At 38.9% G+C, this 17,876-nt stretch overlaps 1 protein-coding gene across 1 annotated transcript in view; it reads right to left on the bottom strand.

Annotated features, from left to right (window-relative positions):
- Nucleotides 1-17,876, bottom strand: part of LOC126299561 (uncharacterized) — a 280,185-nt gene that overhangs the window by 91,224 nt on the left and 171,085 nt on the right. The window contains exon 9 of the mRNA XM_049991559.1: nt 6,937-7,140. Coding sequence (XP_049847516.1) covers nt 6,937-7,140 — 204 coding nt within the window. The remainder of the gene's footprint in view (nt 1-6,936; nt 7,141-17,876) is intronic.

A 17,876-nucleotide genomic window follows, 5' to 3' on the forward strand; every position in this document is an offset into this window, starting at 1 on the left:
CAGTCTGTTGAAATTTTTCAAACAGATCCTTTATTGTATCGCTTTTCGGTCCTTTGGTTACATTAAACCTCCGTTGAAAACTTTGTCTTGTTGCAACAACACTGTGTTCTAGGCAGTGGAATTCCAACACCAGAAAAATCCTCTGTTCTAAGGAATAAACCATGTTGTCCACAGCACACTTGCACATTGTGAACAGCACACGCTTACAGCAGAAAGACGACGTACAGAATGGCGCACCCACAGACTGCGTTGTCTTCTATATCTTTCACGTCACTTGCAGCGCCATCTGTTGTTGAAAATGGAAACTACTGTAATTTCGAAAGTTTGTCCGCCTGAAAATGTACTGTTGTCCCAAGCATATTGCAACAAACGGTGTATTTCTATCGCTGCTCGTTTAGTTTTTATTGCCGTTTCAGATATACCGGTAATTTTTGAAACACCCTGTAGTTTTGACAAAAGTTGTTAGCATCGGTCAGTCAAAGACTCATGCCATTTACAAAATTTCACAACCCCAAAGTAAAAAAATATAGCCTGATTTATCAAAATGGTGAATTTCTTCAGAACATTTGTGCCTAACTTCGACCAGTAAGAGACTTCTCTGAATCAACTCCGAAGGCAAGGGAAAAGGTTTAGGTGAAATGACTCCCAGCAATCTGCATTCAATTCCCTAAAACATATGATCAGCAATGGCCTGGTGTTAGAAACTCCCAACTTCAATCTGCTACTTGTGATCCAGACTGATTGTTCTAATTCAGGCATCAAGGCAATCTTGCTGCAAGACCAACAACGTGACTGCCGGCTATTAGCATACACATTAAGGGCACTGTCAGGAACCAGAGAGTCACTACTCTGTGTGCAAACTCGAGGCCCAGGCAGTGCTATTCATCTTGGAGAAATTTAGATTCTATCTGTAACATAGGAGGTTTACGTAGGAAACTGACAATTAAGCGTTAAATTTGGTTGTGGCCTGGCCATGCAAGATGGTAAAGGGTGGCAAGGTGGCCCATGCATATATCAGTGTTTCAGTTTGATGTTGGTCACATTAAGGAATCACAGAATCAGGTCACTGACCCGCTTAGTCAAATGTTCAGGGACAAAGAGGAGGAGGTAATGGGTGAACAGGGAGTACCAACACCTGCCAGTGGGGCAGAGATACCAGGAACCCGAGTGGCCACTGCTGTCCTAAATGAGATCCCTTCACTATTTTGTGAGTTTGACAAAGAACAGGGAAAGGATAACGAGTTAGGCAGTATTAGGAATGAGTTAGAGGAAGGATGTTTGTTGGACGAGTATTCTTTATAAAAGGGGCCGTTTTGTTACCACGTGACATATAACGGTAAATTGAAGATCTGCCTCCCCCGAAGTCTGGTTCTGGCTGTCTTCACCTATTTCCACCAATTATTGTGTGTGTGTGTGTGGGGGGGGGGGGGGGGGGGCAGCATCTGGACATCCATAAAATGAAAATGAAAAACAAGGAGCATCTGACCTGAAAGGGAATGGGGACCAATATACAATTACAGGTACATAAATGCTGAGAATGCAAGCAGAGAACCTGATATACCAAAATGGGTTCTTGCATTCCATTATGGAGTTTAAGCTAATGAAAAAATTATTTATCAATTACCTGGGTCCCCTTCCAAGCACCAAAGTTGGAAATAGGTTTGTATTCATAGTGGTGACTGCTTTTACGACATTTGTGTGACTCAAACTGAGTAAGGGGACCACTAAGCCTTGGAGCACTCAGCATTTGTTAACTATCTTCGCCAGTTTGGGCCACACAGGGTGGTAGTGAGCAATAACACTCCCATGATTACTTCACGGGGGTTTCGGACTGTGTTTCAACCACAAGATCAGGCATGTAACTACAACACCTTATGACACCCCCTGCCCCTGTTCGCAAAGAACATAAATAGGAATTTGAAATCCATGCTTATTATCTACCAATCCAGGCACCAGAAAAGATGGTTCCTGGCATTGGTAAGTTTGGCATTGAATATAGTGTGCCATGAAGTCCACAAAGCTACTCTGGCCAACTGATGCTCTTATTTGAGGTTGAGTCCCCTTTCAGCAGTCTTTGCTCATTCAACAATCTTGTTTACTTCAGAAATTTGAGGGGGAAATGAGAGGCTGCAAGGAGGAATATGATTCTCATGCCCCATAGGCAAGCCCGAAGTTACAACAGGGGAAGACTTGCAACATCAGTGGCAGTAGGCGATATGGTCTACATAAAAAATGCCTCGGCTCAGAGTAAGGTCAGATAAGGTTTCACTGGAAAAATGCTTCTGCACTTTGTGGGGCTATGCAACATCCTCCAGGTCCTACCCCTGAAGAATTTCCTAACAGAGGATCTGCAAACACATAGGAAGATCGGAGCTCACCGAAGCCAGATTATTAGCAGGGGGTGTGGGTGCAGGCAAATGTGAGAAAGGCCTCTTGACCTTCTTCCAATCTTCACTTTTTTTTGGGGAGGGGGGGATACATTCATATTGTTTCTTTCCTGGGTAGGTACTGCTCACGCAAAGATTTTACACCTGCTGATAGCATGTGCACCCTTTACCTGGTGAAAGGTCTTAAGGCCATGCACAGGCAGAAATATGGCCAGTGGCCAGTGTTTGGCTGTTGAGCATAGGGCAGGTCACTGGTGGCCGAGAGTGATGTCACTGCCTGAAATGGTTACATGCCAGCCATGACTTCTGAGGAGACTGGTCAGCAGGGAGTCAGTCTTGTAACTGCCTCTACTGGAAGAGGGACTTCACGGTATAGCATGTTGTTGTTGGCCCAACGGGTTGTGGTGTGGGACATTAGCCCATCTGTGCCGAAGGCTGCTCTCTTAACCTCATTTCTGCCTTCTAACAATAATCACCTGCCAGACATTTTGTTTGCACTAAGTTTCTCCAGATTACCTCCATTCATAATTTGGCAAGGTGATTACAGTGTTAAGTGGCATGTCAGTGAGAAACTATACACACTTATTTGTGCTTTTAAATTGAAGTATGGAAGTGTACTTCATGTTTACCAAATCCATGGCTGCCAGCTGGCCCCCTCTGCGCACTGAGCTACAAATTTGTTCACTCAATCTTTTAGTAGTAAGGTATTAATTAATGTACTCACAATTTACATACGTGTCGAATTTTTGCACTGACTGTTTCAGCCTTTTGTGTGCCTGTGTTGGGTGATCTGTTGAATTTATGCATAATTGATTTGCTTTATTGTTACAATTTGTACAGAAACCAGATGGCAGTCATAAGAGTCGAGGGGCATGATAGGGAAGCAGTGGTTGGGAAAGTAGTGAGACAGGGCTGTAGCCTCTCCCCGATGTTATTCAATCTGTATATTTAGCAAGCAGCAAAGGAAACAAAAGAAAAATTTGGAGTAGGTATTAAAATTCATGGAGAAGAAGTAAAAACTTCGAGGTTCGCCGATGACATTGTAATTCTGTCAGAGACAACAAAGGACCTGGAAGAGCAGTTGAACGGAATGGACAGTGTCTTGAAAGGAGGATATAAGATGAACATCAACAAAAGCAAAACGAGGATAATGGAATGTAGTCAAATTAAATCGGGTGATGCTGAGGGAATTAGATTAGGAAATGAGACACATAACTAATGAGGAGGTATTGAATAGGATTGGGGAGAAGAGAAGTTTGTGGCACAACTTGACTAGAAGAAGGGATCGGTTGGTAGGACATGTCCTGAGGCATCAAGGGATCACAAATTTAGCATTGGAGGGCAGCGTGGAGGGTAAAAATCGTAGAGGGAGACCAAGAGATGAATACACTAAGCAGATTCAGAAGGATGTAGGTTGCAGTAGGTACTGGGAGATGAAGAAATTTGCACAGGACAGAGTAGCATGGAGAGCTGCATCAAACCAGTCTCAGGACTGAAGACGACAACAACAACATTGTAGCATTTAAATTAATTGTGGTTTTCTCTCTGTTGTTTTAAAGTGTCTTAAAGTAATTTGGCACTGGTGAATTGTACAAGTAAGTGTCTGAATGTTTTATCCCCACCAGGTACAACAGAGCTAATGAGCCAATGTCATTTTCCTGAATGAGTTCCACTGAAGCATTTTCTGTATGGCTACATTAAGGCAGTATGAGGTGTAAATCCAGCAAATTAGCAGATTTAATGTTATTGCTATTTCTTTGGGCACGTATAATTTATCTGTTCTTAATGACTAACAATTCTGATTTTCTGATGGACTGGCAATCTGAGTCGAGTTTTTGACTTCAAAATATTGTGTGATTGGATGCCACTCAAAGCTCAGCTTAAATAATTGAATTTTTGCTTAGTTCCGACTACAGTTTCAGAGTTAAGGTGTGCGCTTCTTTTATAAACCAAATTTTAGTGACTATTTACATTGTCTGTTTTAAGGACAAAGACCTATTATATTTTCTTAAAATTTTCAAATGTTGTCTGCACAAAGTTCCAAAGTTTAATACCAATGATTTTCTGTTCAGTAAATAACCACATGACAGAACAGTATATTCATCACAATATATTCATCATGAACAATATTGTAAGTTTCAGTACTTATGTAAATTTATTTGCATCACTTGAAGTGATGTTATTTGAAAATGAAGTGGCTCTCCCTACACATTAGGTTACTCATTACAGTTGCCCAACAGGGGGAAAAAAAACAATCTCAACGTCATATGGTTCACAGTCACACACAGACTTTGCACTGTAATGGCACATTTGCGGTTGTGATGTCAATATTACTGCTTACTTATTAAAGCAGCTTTTCAGGTGGCTTCAACAGACTGACTGGGCAACATCTGAAACTTTACTGGGTTAGTCACCAACAGAATTAAAAAAAAAAAAAAAAAAAAAAAAATGAATCCTCTAACTTTGTTGAATACATAATTATGTATTTTCCATCACAGTACTTAAATTTCTCCCTGGATATATTTTCACTAGTCACATGGATGTTCTCAGAGCAACTGCCTTCTTGAGCTATTTCTTGGGTAGCAATACTGGTGACATGAAGTTAAAGCTTTTAGCGCATGAAGCATGCTCAACTGGCACGAGTCGAACAGCAATGCTTGCAAAAGGCACATGTCTGGATTTGACTTCTCATCCAAAGTCAAGTTTTAACTTGAAATGAATGAACCAAATTCTGTTTTGATCACGTGGGAAGTTGGGACATCAACCACTTGCCCATGTGAGGAACTACACGGATACATAAACTAAATGCAGCTGTACCCCAACTGCACCATGGCAGCTCTACTCATGCACAGCCCCCATTGTACTATGTGCAATCTGCAGGGGTTATGTTACAACATGTGCAAGGAAAATTTCAGGTATATGAGGCAGTGTAAGTACAACAATAGTGGTCACAGGTAAGAGAACAGGATCAGATACAGGGAAAAGTGGCTAATTCAGGGTAGGACTGTAATGGAATCAAATAGAAGGTAGGAGAAAAAAAGGACAAGACAGAAAGCTTGTAACATTACTGCATGTCATTTTTCTAACTGAATCAAAAGTAGGAGGAAGTGCAGAATTAAACACACTGTGCCAATCAGATGCAATGTCTAGTTAAGACGACTCCTGGCAGTGTGTCACGAGTTGCGGCTTACATGTGGCAGAAATTAGATTTTGAACAATACTCATGGTGATCTGTTTGTCAGCTAGATACATTAAGTTCACTACACCAAGACAATATTCGAAAGTTAAGTTCACTGCACCAAGACACTATTCGAAAAGAGTCTATTATGTCCTGTTACTGGTTGTCATCATTTTCTTTCTCTTTCATTTCTCCCAACAACATCATTAAAAGATGACAGGATGCACTCTCCTAGCAGTCACCTTCACAAAAATAGTTACAGTTAGTTACTTATTTGCAACCTTTTGCTTTGGTGTGGAAGAAATTAGTTTTACAATTAGAGAGCATCTTCGCAGCAGAAAATATGGCAAAATCCTGACTATTCATGTGATTTCTACAAGGGGGGGGGGGGGGGGGGGGGGGCACACACAGTGATTTTTAGTGATTTGAAGGAGTTGTGAAGTAGGTTGTTTGGGTTTGAATTAGTTATGTTACCCATTAAGTTCTTTACTTCATTGGATAGGTGCTCAAAGATACGGCTGAATACCTCAATCCTTTCCATGCTGGCTCACTAACTAAGTTAAGTATAGAGTAAATCATTTCTCCTTCTGGTGTTATATTTATGCACATTACTTTTGTGTTCAAACTGTGACTGAATGTTGAGAACAACTTCATAAGAGAGTATATGTATACTGACACTGTGGTCAGTATGCTCAACTGCTTAAAGAGTTGCCTACAAGAGGTTCTAGAATGGACACCAAACATTATCCTCATTTTATGCTTCTATGAAACACTTCCCTTCTTCGATATGAGATCCCCAGAACATGATACAATAAGACATTAGTAAATGAAAGTTGGAAAAGCCAGTCAACATTTTGGCATTTTCATCTCAAAAATTTGACATTCTCCATAATGTAAAAGTTGCAGCATTTATGTGTTTAAGAAGATTTGTAATAGCGACTTCCAGTTAGAGTACCATGTTTCACTTATTTACTTACCCTTACACATTATTTCTAATGGTGTGGTCAGGCCTTGTGCAGTACTGAATTGCATGTATTGTGTTTCAGCTAAATTCAATGACAGTTCATTTGCAGAAAAAAACTGTCAGGAAAAACACGCTTAACATGATGCTGCTTTACATAAATTAAATGTCAATAAACCAGTTATTAATTTTGTACTTTCAATAGTATCAAATTTCTTTCTCGAAAACAATTTTGTGATTTGAACAGTTGATTTTTTTTTTAAATAGCTGTTATACACAATGCATTACAAGTGACGTAGTTGTTTCCCTGTACTAATTCCATCACAGCTTCATCATAAATCTGAGATTTTGTAATTGTTTCCCTCCTTTACTGCACCTTCTAGCAAATTTTCTATCCTCAAAAGTATTACCTTTTCTGTCCACGGCGCCCTCCTTCGTATAGGTCATCATCGTAGGAATTATAGTCATGACTGATTCTTGTTTTATGGAAAACATCATTCAAAAATTGCTGCACTGACATTTCTACAGACTTCTTATTTCTACACACATCACATCTTTTATTGCATTGTGGTTCACTGTCGCCAAAATATCTCGAAAAATTACTGTGTCGGCACCTGCAACAATGTGTACGACATGAGAATTACAGGAAAAACTAAAAATTTTGACTTAGCTATAACTGATTAAAACATTACTCTTGGAGCTACACCAAGATTAATAATGAAATTAGTATCAGTAAAACATTTCAATTTTTTTCCAACTTTTATCACAGATCATATCAGCACTTCAAAAAATTTTCTATCTCATTCTCTTTCTGATGTATTTAACTATTTTCTTATAGTAGCAAGCATGGTAATACAAATACAAACCACAAATGTGGATTAAGCAACTTCTTCTGTATTTGGTACAAAGAAAATTTAAAAATCAGTTGCGACTATTTGGAGCTGACTTAACACTATAAATATTATGCAGTAAATTATCTATTTGCCATGGACATAAAATTCCCATAAATGGATGTGCTTAAGATCATAAACTTGTAACTGCTTGAATATATAGCTGACAGTGTCACTCAGTATTCTTTTAAACTGCTTCACAGGCAATACAGAGTAGGACCATTTTACTAAACTGGGAGACCTGTGGTACATCATACCACTATGTACCACTGAGTTCACAATGCATGTAACAACTGCCGAGTAATAGTCTGTTGAGGGCAGTGAGGATGAAGTCTTCACACCTGAGTCTGGTCTGTAACAACTGCCAAGAAGCAATACACCGAGTACAACTAAGTGGGAACCAACACATAGTACAGTTTGTGACAGATTTTTATGAACAAGCAAAACAACAGAATACTTTGCAAATCATTTTAAAGTCCAATAGTTACTATTAGACTAGTGACGACTCAATACTACAAGTTTCATGCCAACAGACAAAATGCAGCTGTTTTGCTGAGCTGCTGGCTTTATAAGAATGTAGTGAGCTAGAGGCTCTACCCATAAAAGTTGCTTATGACCTGTTCCAGTAAGAGTCATAAAGGCAAAGCGACTCAACCATTAATAAAGTATGGAATCCATATTAATGAACTACCTGGCATGATTTCTAATGTTTTCACTTCTACACTGCTGTCTAGAGGACACACAGTGCGATATAATCACAAAAGTGAAGGACGCCATCTTATGAAAAAGCCTTTCATATTATATCCACCTGTTTTCACAACTGGTTCAAGGGATGTTGCTAGGAATGCAGATGAAAACAAACCCTTCAAGTGAAGCCCTACATATGTATCATTGGAGACAGACGTGGTAACTGTACTACTCAGAGGACACAACAAACATCTTGCAGAGTGAGGGAGGAAGGAAGCAAGATTAGATTTTACATCCTGTTGACATCAAGATCATTATAGATGGACACAAATTTGGATTGTTTCAAGGATGGACATGGAAATCAGCCACACCCTTTCAAAGGCACCATCCTGGCATTTGCCAGGAGTGATTTAGAGAAACCACAGAAAACTTAAATCTCATGGCCAGATGTGGATTTGAATTATTGTCCTGCCGAATGCGAGTCCAGTGTGCTAAGACTGTGGTACCTTGCTTGGTAAGTTGCATGAACAATGTTCTGTGAGATAGAATGGACTATATGTAGTTCTGGTTACATTCCACACTGTTCAACAGTTCTCTCAACAAACACTGGAAGTGTATTGTCATTGTAGATTATAGTTCACCACACAACAATGCCGTAAATGGTCCTGTATCTTGCTGGCTGATACACACTGGTATTTGCCACTCTCCACACACTAACTACTATCACTGACTATTGCTGGCTGATACACACTGGTATTTGCCACTCTCCACACACTAACTACTATCACTGACTATGATTACCAGTTGAAGGAGATGGAATGCCACATCTACTCTGATAGCTAGTCTTCCTCTTTTGAGAAAATGAAACACATTCCTGTGTCAATCCACTGTGCTCATTGCTTTATTGGAATTTGTCCACCAAGGATTCTGCACAGTACAGATGTTTACTCTAGTGAACTAGTGCAGCTGTTTACTCTAGTGACCTCTACTGGCATTATGTTTATGAGCAGAGTGCTTCACCCTTCAAACACAACCTATCGTCTCCAATTTCATAATGGAGCAGCAAGTATTTAATGTATTCTGTTTCCTAAACACTACTTGATGGAAATATAAAAATATGAATTACTTTTCTTGCACGACATGTCTATCTTCACTGCATAGTACATTTATTTATATGTCTTAATGACTCTTTTTCATATTCTTAAATACTCCTTGCAACAGCATCATCAGCATTAGAACAGTTCTTGGTTGACAGATACAATTTTCCCCTCATCCTGCAAATTACCTTCATTTTCAGATAAATCCATTTTCTGAAAATATGCATCCACACTTCATAACCCATTTTACCGTATGAGGCAAAGTCTACCACTATCATTTATCCCCCTTTGTGGTTCCGTATATGCACAGTGTGTGTGATGAACAACTGTTCATATTGTACGTGGTAATAAGCAATATGTGGCTTGATTCTTTTTCAACTATACCATTTTCAGAATCTCGAGAGCAAACATCTCAGTGGTGCACAACTTCTCTCTAGTAGCCCATGCTATGGATATGAATAAGAATCTCTATGGTGCCCTCATATTTACTACACGAATGTGCGATGAAAAGTGCTGATGACCTATGGATCTCCCTCTGTTAATTCTACCTGGTTAGTGTCCCAGACTGACCAACAATACTTAAGAATTAGTTGAACAAGTATTTTGTAAGTTACTTTAGCTTCTGACAATATCCAATCCACAATTTTACATATTGTGAACAGTAACAACCCTATAACATTCCTTCGGTGTATTCCAAGAGCTGTTTACACATCTCTTAAGGACAATATGCTGAATTCTCTCTGATAGGAAGCCTGAAATCAAAAACAAGTTGGTTTGATATTCCACGTATCACTATCTATTACTTTGTGGATGTCATTATCCCATTGATGAAACAGAGTAAGCCGAGTTTCACAAGATAACTCATTTCTGTAGCCCACGTTTATTACTATGGAGGAGATCTTCAGTCCCCAAAAAGATCATAATACACAAGGATAAAAAGAAAGTTCCCTAATTCTACAACACACTAATGTCAGAGGTGTGTGTGTGTGGGGGGGGGGGGGGGGGGGGGGGCGCGTGCGCACATGTGTAAATTAGTGTTGCTTGTTATAGATAATAATTCCCAGATAGTATGAAGAACAGAAAGTTGGTTGAAACCAGAAGTGAATAGTACAAAAATCCTAAATACAGATTGGAATATTTACTGTAAGGAGAGGCCAATGATGGCAGAATATTTGTTGCAGTACAGAATTTCATATCTAGTGAGGTTATTTCGGATTCTGAATGTGAAATAATGTAAGTTATGTTAGGCATCTAAAAAGGGTCAAAAATGGTAATCGAATGCTTTTATAGACCACCTGCATCAGAAGCTGTACTGGCAGAGCACTTGAGAAAGAACTTGCAGAATTCTGTGTTAAGTTTCCTGATCACACTGTTGTAATACTGTGAGATTTCAACTTGCCCTCTACAGAATGGGTGAGTTATTCAATTAAAACTGGTGCCACAGGCAGAGGTTAATATGCCATTATTCTGCATGCCTTGAACAAAAATTACTTTGAGCTCCAATTGAGAACCAAGTCATGGAGGTAACATCTTAGATCAACTAGCAACAGACAGACCGGAACTTTTCAAATTAGTTAACATAGATCATGCTGTGACAGCATCAATCTCTCTGGGAGTTGTAGGGGCTGTAAAGATAGGAGAGTATTCTTGCTCAGTAAGAGAGACAGGGTACAAATAATTGCAGAGTAAGTGAGTAGTCAACATCAAATAGTCTACATCTAAATCTACATCTACATGGTTAATCTGCAATTCACAATCAAGTGCCTGGCAGACAGTTCATCGAACCATTTTCATACTACTTCTCTACCATTCCACTATCGAATGGCACGTGGAGAAAGGAACACCTATATCTTTCCGTTCGAGCTCTGATTTCTCTTATTTTGTTGTGATGATCATTTCTCCCTATGTAGGTGGGTGTCAACAAAATATTTTCGCATTCAGAAGAGAAAGTTCAGCCAACAAAGCGCAGTCTTTGATTCGCCTTCCCCACAATATTATCTATGTGATCTTTCCAATTTAAGTTGCTCATAATTGTAATTCCTAGGTATTTAGTCAAATTGACAACCCTTAGATTTGTGTGATTTATCGTATACCCAAAATTTATCGGATTTCTTTTAGTACCCATGTGGATGACTTTGCACTTTTCCTTGTTTAGCGCCAATTGCCACTTTTCGCACCATACACAAATTCTCTCCAGATAATTTTGTAATTGGAATAGATTATCTGATAATTTTACTAGACTGTAAACAATCTAAGGGGGCTGCTCAGATTATCACCTAGATCATTTATGTAAATCAGGAACAGCAGAGGGCCTGTGACACTACCTTGCAGAATGCCAGATATCATTTCTGTTCTACTCAATGATTTACCGTCCATCACTATGAACTGTGACCTCTCAGAGAGGAAATCACGAATCCAGTCACACAACTGAGACTTGTGAGGAGCGGTATCAAAAGCCTTCTGGAAATCTAGGAATATGGAATCGATCTGAGATCCCTTGTCAACAGCACTCGTTACTTCGTGGGAATAAAGAGCTAGCTCCGTTGCACAAGAACGATATTCTCTGAATCCATGTTGGTTATGTATCAATAAGTCATTTTCTTCAACATGATTCATAATGTTCCAGTACAGTATATGCTCCAAAATCCTGCTGCAAATTGAGGTAAGTGATACGGGTCTGTAATTCAGTGGGTTACTCCTATTTCCTTTCTTGAATATTGGTGTGACCTGTGCTTCTTTCCAGTCTTTAGGAACAGACCTTTGAACAAGTGAGCAGTTGTATATGATTGCTAAGAAAGGCACTATTGTGTCTGCATACTCTGAAAGGAACCACTGTTCTACCATCTTGACCGGAAAACTTGCCTTTCTTACGTGATTTGAGTTGTTTCGCAACACCTGAGATATCTACTTTTATGTCACTCATGCTAACAGCTGCTCTGGATTTGAGTTCGGGAATATTTACTTTGTCTTCTTTCATGAAGGAATTGTGGAAAATTTTATTTAGTAACTCCGCTTTAGTGACACCATCATCGGTAACATTTCCATCGCTATCATGCAGTGATGGTATTGACTGTTTTTTGCCATTGGTGCCCTTTACATACGACCAGAATCTCTTTGGGTTTTCTACCATATTTTGAGACAATGTTTCATAGTGGAAACTATTAAAAGCATCTCACATTGATGTCCACACTAACTTTCGAGTTTCCGTGAAACTTAGCCAGTCTTGGGGATTTTGTGTTCTTCTGTGTTTTGCATGCTTTTTTCGTTGCTTCTGCAACAGTGTTCTGACATGTTTTGTGTACCATGGCGAATCAGTCACATCTCTTATTAACTTACGCAGTATCTATATGTTGATGTCGATACTGTATCTTTTAAATTGAGTCAAATCTGGTCTACACTTACATAATTAGCTTGGAAGGAATGGAGACTCTCTCTTAGGAAGGCATCAAGCAAATTTTTATCTTCTTTTTTAAATAGATATATTTCGCGTTTATTTGTAGTGGTTTTGGTTGATATGGTTTTAAGCCTTGCTACAATGAACTTTTGTTCACTAATCCCTGTATCCGTCATGACGTTCTCTATTGGATCAGGATTATTTGTGGCTAAGGGGTCAGGAGTGTTTTCTCAACAATTTACAATTCGTGTGGGCTTGTAAACTAGTTGTCCAAAGTAATTCTCAGAAAAAGCATTTAGTACAATTCTGAAAGATGTTTTCTGTCTTCCACCAGATTTGAACATGTATTTTCGCCAACAAATCGAGGATAGATTGAAGTCTCCAGCAATTATAACTGTATGAATAGGGTACTTATTTGTAATGAGATTCAAGTTTTCTTTGAACCGTTCAGATGTTATATCATCTGAGTTGGGGGTCGGTAGAAGGAGCCAATTATTATTTTGGTATGGCTGTTAAGTATAACCTCTACCCATAGTAATTCGCAGGAATTATCTATTTCAACTTCATTACAAGATAAACTACTACCAACAGACACAAACACACCACCACCTACTTTATTTAATCTATCCTTTCTGAACACAGTTTGCGCCACTGTAAAAATTTTGGCAGAACTTATGGCTTTACCCAGCTTTCTGTTCCTACAAGGATTTCAGCTTCAGCACTTGAAGCTCTGGTACTTTTTCAACAGAACAACTAGAATACCGACTGTTGCTTGGTCGATTCTCGTCGTTTCTTTGTCCTGTACCCTTTGAGACTGGAGTTCTTTTTGATCTTTCCCAAGACTGTCTAACCAGTTCTCAAGACAAAGATGTGGAGCACAAATGGGTAACATTCAAAAGCATCATTCAGTATGCCTTAAACAGGTGTATTCTTAACAAGGTTTTGAGGGATGGGAAAGACTCACTGTGGTCCAATAGCCATGTCAGAAAGTCACTATGTAAAAAAAAAAGTGTTTCATCACAGATTTAAGAGAAGTCAAAACCTAGCTGAATGAAGAAACAATGAGCATAAAGAGAGAGCAATGAGAAAAGCATTCAGTGATTTTGAAAGTAATATTTTTTCAACTGGTCTGACTAATAAGCCTTAGAGGTTTTGATCTTACATGGAATCAGTAAGCAGAACCAAAACCATCTATTCAGTCACTTAATGACCATACTGATATGAAAATGGAAGGTGATAGAGAGAAAGTTGAAATATTGTATTCAGACTTCCAAAACCATTTCACCATCGAAGATCATAATATAGTTCCTCTAATTAATCATCACACAAATGTCAGAATGGCAGATACTGAGATAAGTGATCAAGGAATAATAGAAAACCAGCTATAATCACTTAGTAATGGAAAGACATCTAGACCAGATGAGATACCTGTAACATTCTGCAGAGTGTTTGCAAAAGAACTAATTCCCCTTCTAGTAGCAGTTTATTGTGTGCTGGTGGAGCAAAAAGGGTACCTAGTGACTGGATAAAAGCATAGCTCATTTCCATTTTCAAGAAGGGTCATAGGTCAAAAGCACATAATTATAGAGCTGTTTTTTGGAGAATGAAAATCTCCTCTATGAAAATCAACACAGATTCCACAAACAGAGATCCTGCAAAACTCAACTCACTACGTTCCTCCATGAGATCCACAGCACTACAGTCATTGTATCCAGTGTTCCTTGACTTCAGGAGAGTATTTGATACTGTCATTTAGTGAATAAAAAAATGAGCTTACTAAGTATAGGACCAGATTTACAATTGGATTCAAGAATTCCTTGCAGCTAGAACTTAGTACATCACTCTTAGCAGAACAAAATCAACACGTGTACAGGTAATTTCAGGAGTACCCTAAGGAAGTATGATCAGACTGTTACTGTTTAAAATACATATAAATGATCTAGTGGCTAATGTGGGAAGCTCCACAAGGCTGTTTGCACATGATGCCGTTGTTTATAAGGAGGCACAACATCAGAAGATCTCAAGCACATTGCATGAAGATCTGACAGAACTGATGAATGGTGCAGGAACTCTCAGTTGACCCTGATCATAAATAAATGTAACACATTGTGCATAAATACGAAAATAAATCCACTACTCTGTTAGTGATAAACTGCCAGAAACAGTAACTACCGTAAAATATCTAAGAGTAACCATCCGAAGCTACCTTAAGTGGAATGACCACATAAAACAAATAGTGGGAAATGCCAATGTCAGATAGATTCTGAAGAAGAATCTTAAGTAAATGTAATTCACCCATGAAAGAAGTGGCTTACAAAACACTTGTATGGCCAATTCCTGAGTATTACTGATCAAATGATTTCTTCAGGTAATTTTCAACAATGGATTTAAGTTTCAGGAAACTCGTGGCACTTGGCTGCATTAGAACAAGTTATTAATTTGCTGCTGATTTTGATCAATGACCATCATATGGCACCTGAATCAACATTAAAAAATAGAAACAGAAATGACAACGAAACCGCAGTGTACAAGATGTCAAAGATACGAAATACAAATGTAGCTTATGAAATGTTCACTATTTAAAGTCACATGTCCATCATAATGAACCATAAGATCACACTGTCAAATTCATAAACAGTAACACAGAACAACAGTAATTTTCCCATGTCAGCAACCTCCATCATCCACACACAACAGGAAAGTGGACATAGCATGAGTAACATCATGATGTGCTATCTGTTTAATAGGCATTACATGTCAATAATGCAAATAATGAAAACTGTGACAAAAATCTTTGAAACACGATTAAAACAAAAGTGCCAAATTACAGAACAGTTTAGAGAAAGAATCCACATATGAGCAATCTGTGATACACAAAACTAAATGCTTCAGTGTGAAAGGATTTTGCATATGTCAAACTGGAAGAAAACTTAAAATGAAATTTAAACGGCATTCCTATCTAAGTAATACATCATCTCTAGGGGCACATTTAAAAACTCATGAACATTTTCTGAGTAATATAAATGATCAAATGGAAATGTTACACAAATCTAAACAACGAGTAGGGACGAACATTCTAAGAGAGTCTGAAATATTTATTAACATGGTCACACACGAAGTATGATCTTAAATGAGCTGACTGATTTGAAAAATAAGAATTATTTAAACAACTTTGTTGAAATTGTAGAAATGCTATGACACTTACTGTTCTTGTCAATGGCTTTTAAGTACATCATACTATGTTGTATATGAATGATGACTGATTAGGCCCTCTTAGGTGATAACTGGGTGTGATACATAACAAAGTTTTTACCCCCACCCCAAATGCTTGGATACATTGACTGGTCTTTCATTGTGACTGTGTTTATAATTTTTTTTCCATAAGATCTAGTTTCTTTCTATTTAGCATATCCGTTATCGAGCTATTTGCTTCTCATCACCAGACCCAACCCCCTCCCCCCCCCCCCCCAAAAAAAAAAATCCTATTCTCGCACCTCACTGTTAAACATTTTAACCCTCCAAGCCCCCTTACAATAAAGAGTGTTCATGTCTCAGCTTTCCCACTTCAATTTGCTTAAAATGTAGAGGGTATTCTACTTGTCATTTCCTTTGTTTTTTATATTAGTTATAAGGCATATTACGCCCTTTGGGTCCCCTCCTGAAACAGTGAAGAAGGTATACAATAGTGGTACCAGAAGTACCCTCTGCCACACATCCTCGGTGGCTTGTGGAGTATAGATGTAGATGTATGATATGTATTCCATATTGATTTACACTTTATTTTGGCCATCAGTCATGGTGTGCTGGTGGATTTTTCATTAAAGTTGCATGTATGTAGCACTTTGGTTTAACTGTATGTGGCAGGACAATTACTACTATACAATGTGGCCCAGTTTCCCAACTGCAGCCATTATGCAAGTGGACAACATGGTGTGTGATCAACAAGGACAACACTGGACAACAAATCTCTAAACATTGCAGATATTCACAGGCAAATGGAGTTTTTGTGTGCAGAATGTGCACTGTCACTGAGAGTGCCCTTGTAACTCGACAGTGCTTGTCCTCACACGAGTCGGAAAACCAAGGCTGCCATATTTGAAATGGTGTCCCATGCATTACCACCCTCACCGTAGTAGCCTGAACCCTTTAACTTCTGTATGCCCTCCTCTAACCACTTTTTTGGAGTCTGTTGCACCCACCGTAGGACAGCTATTCACAGTTCCTGTAAGTCTGTGAGATGAAGTCCGTGTAGAGTTTTCCTTCATAGCCCTGAAATGGTGGTATTCAAGAAGGGGCCAGTTCAGGAGCATACAGTAAGTGTGGCAGTACCTGGAACCTGATTTCAGAAATGGCAGCTGTGGTTTTCCTACCTGCAAGTATTGTCCTTCAGGAACACTCCACACAAACCGTCACCAACCGCCTATGAGTATCTGCAGTTTTTACACCCTCCTTCTAGAGAAACCAAGTTCTCCAGTGCTGTCCTTGATGATCAGATTCCATGCTGTTCACTCAAGTAATGACAGTAGTTGGGAAAATCGCTTGTACTGTGCAGGGATTAAACTTTTAGTGATTGTCCTGCCACCTACTATTAGACCAAAGTACTATATACTGCAACTGTAATGATGAGTCAAATGGCACACCCTGAATGAAGAGAAAAAATAAAGTGCAAATCAACGTGGAATGCCCCTTGTAGATGTATGTGGAAATGGAATGCCCTTGGTGGAAATGTATAATGAAAAGAGAAAAGGCAACAGCTTACAATGTAATTGAGTTGTTGATTAGTCATTAGGCACATAAACAAAACTGCAAATGAGAGAGAGAGAGAGAGAGAGAGAGAGAGAGAGAGAGAGAGAGAGAGAGAGAGACCTGATGTGAACACAAGACAACAATAAAGGATGGATGATAGATGGTACCAACTTCTCGTCTGTGTTTTTCCCATGTCCCTCACTTTGATGCTGATGCATTTTTAAAGTGAATCGTATCTCCTCCAGAACCTGAGTACCAAAGCTACGATATCTGCTATCAGTAATATACAACATTTCACTTTTAAACTCTATGAGGCTCATGGCAACAAAAAACAGATGGCACTGCCAGCATTTAAATTCACAACCCAAATTTGGCGAATTGGTTTGGCTGTCTAAGCTGTTTGTGCTACATATTTAGCTACGTAAGTGCTATGGACACTGACAGCATTAATACACCCCCCCCCCCCTTTTCATCACTTCCGCAACTGTTGTTCTGTAATTTTAATTACATGTAACTATACTGAGGAAATTCCTTCA

This window comes from Schistocerca gregaria, chromosome X (genome assembly GCF_023897955.1).
Source record: "Schistocerca gregaria isolate iqSchGreg1 chromosome X, iqSchGreg1.2, whole genome shotgun sequence".
Taxonomy (NCBI): Eukaryota; Metazoa; Arthropoda; class Insecta; order Orthoptera; family Acrididae; genus Schistocerca; species Schistocerca gregaria.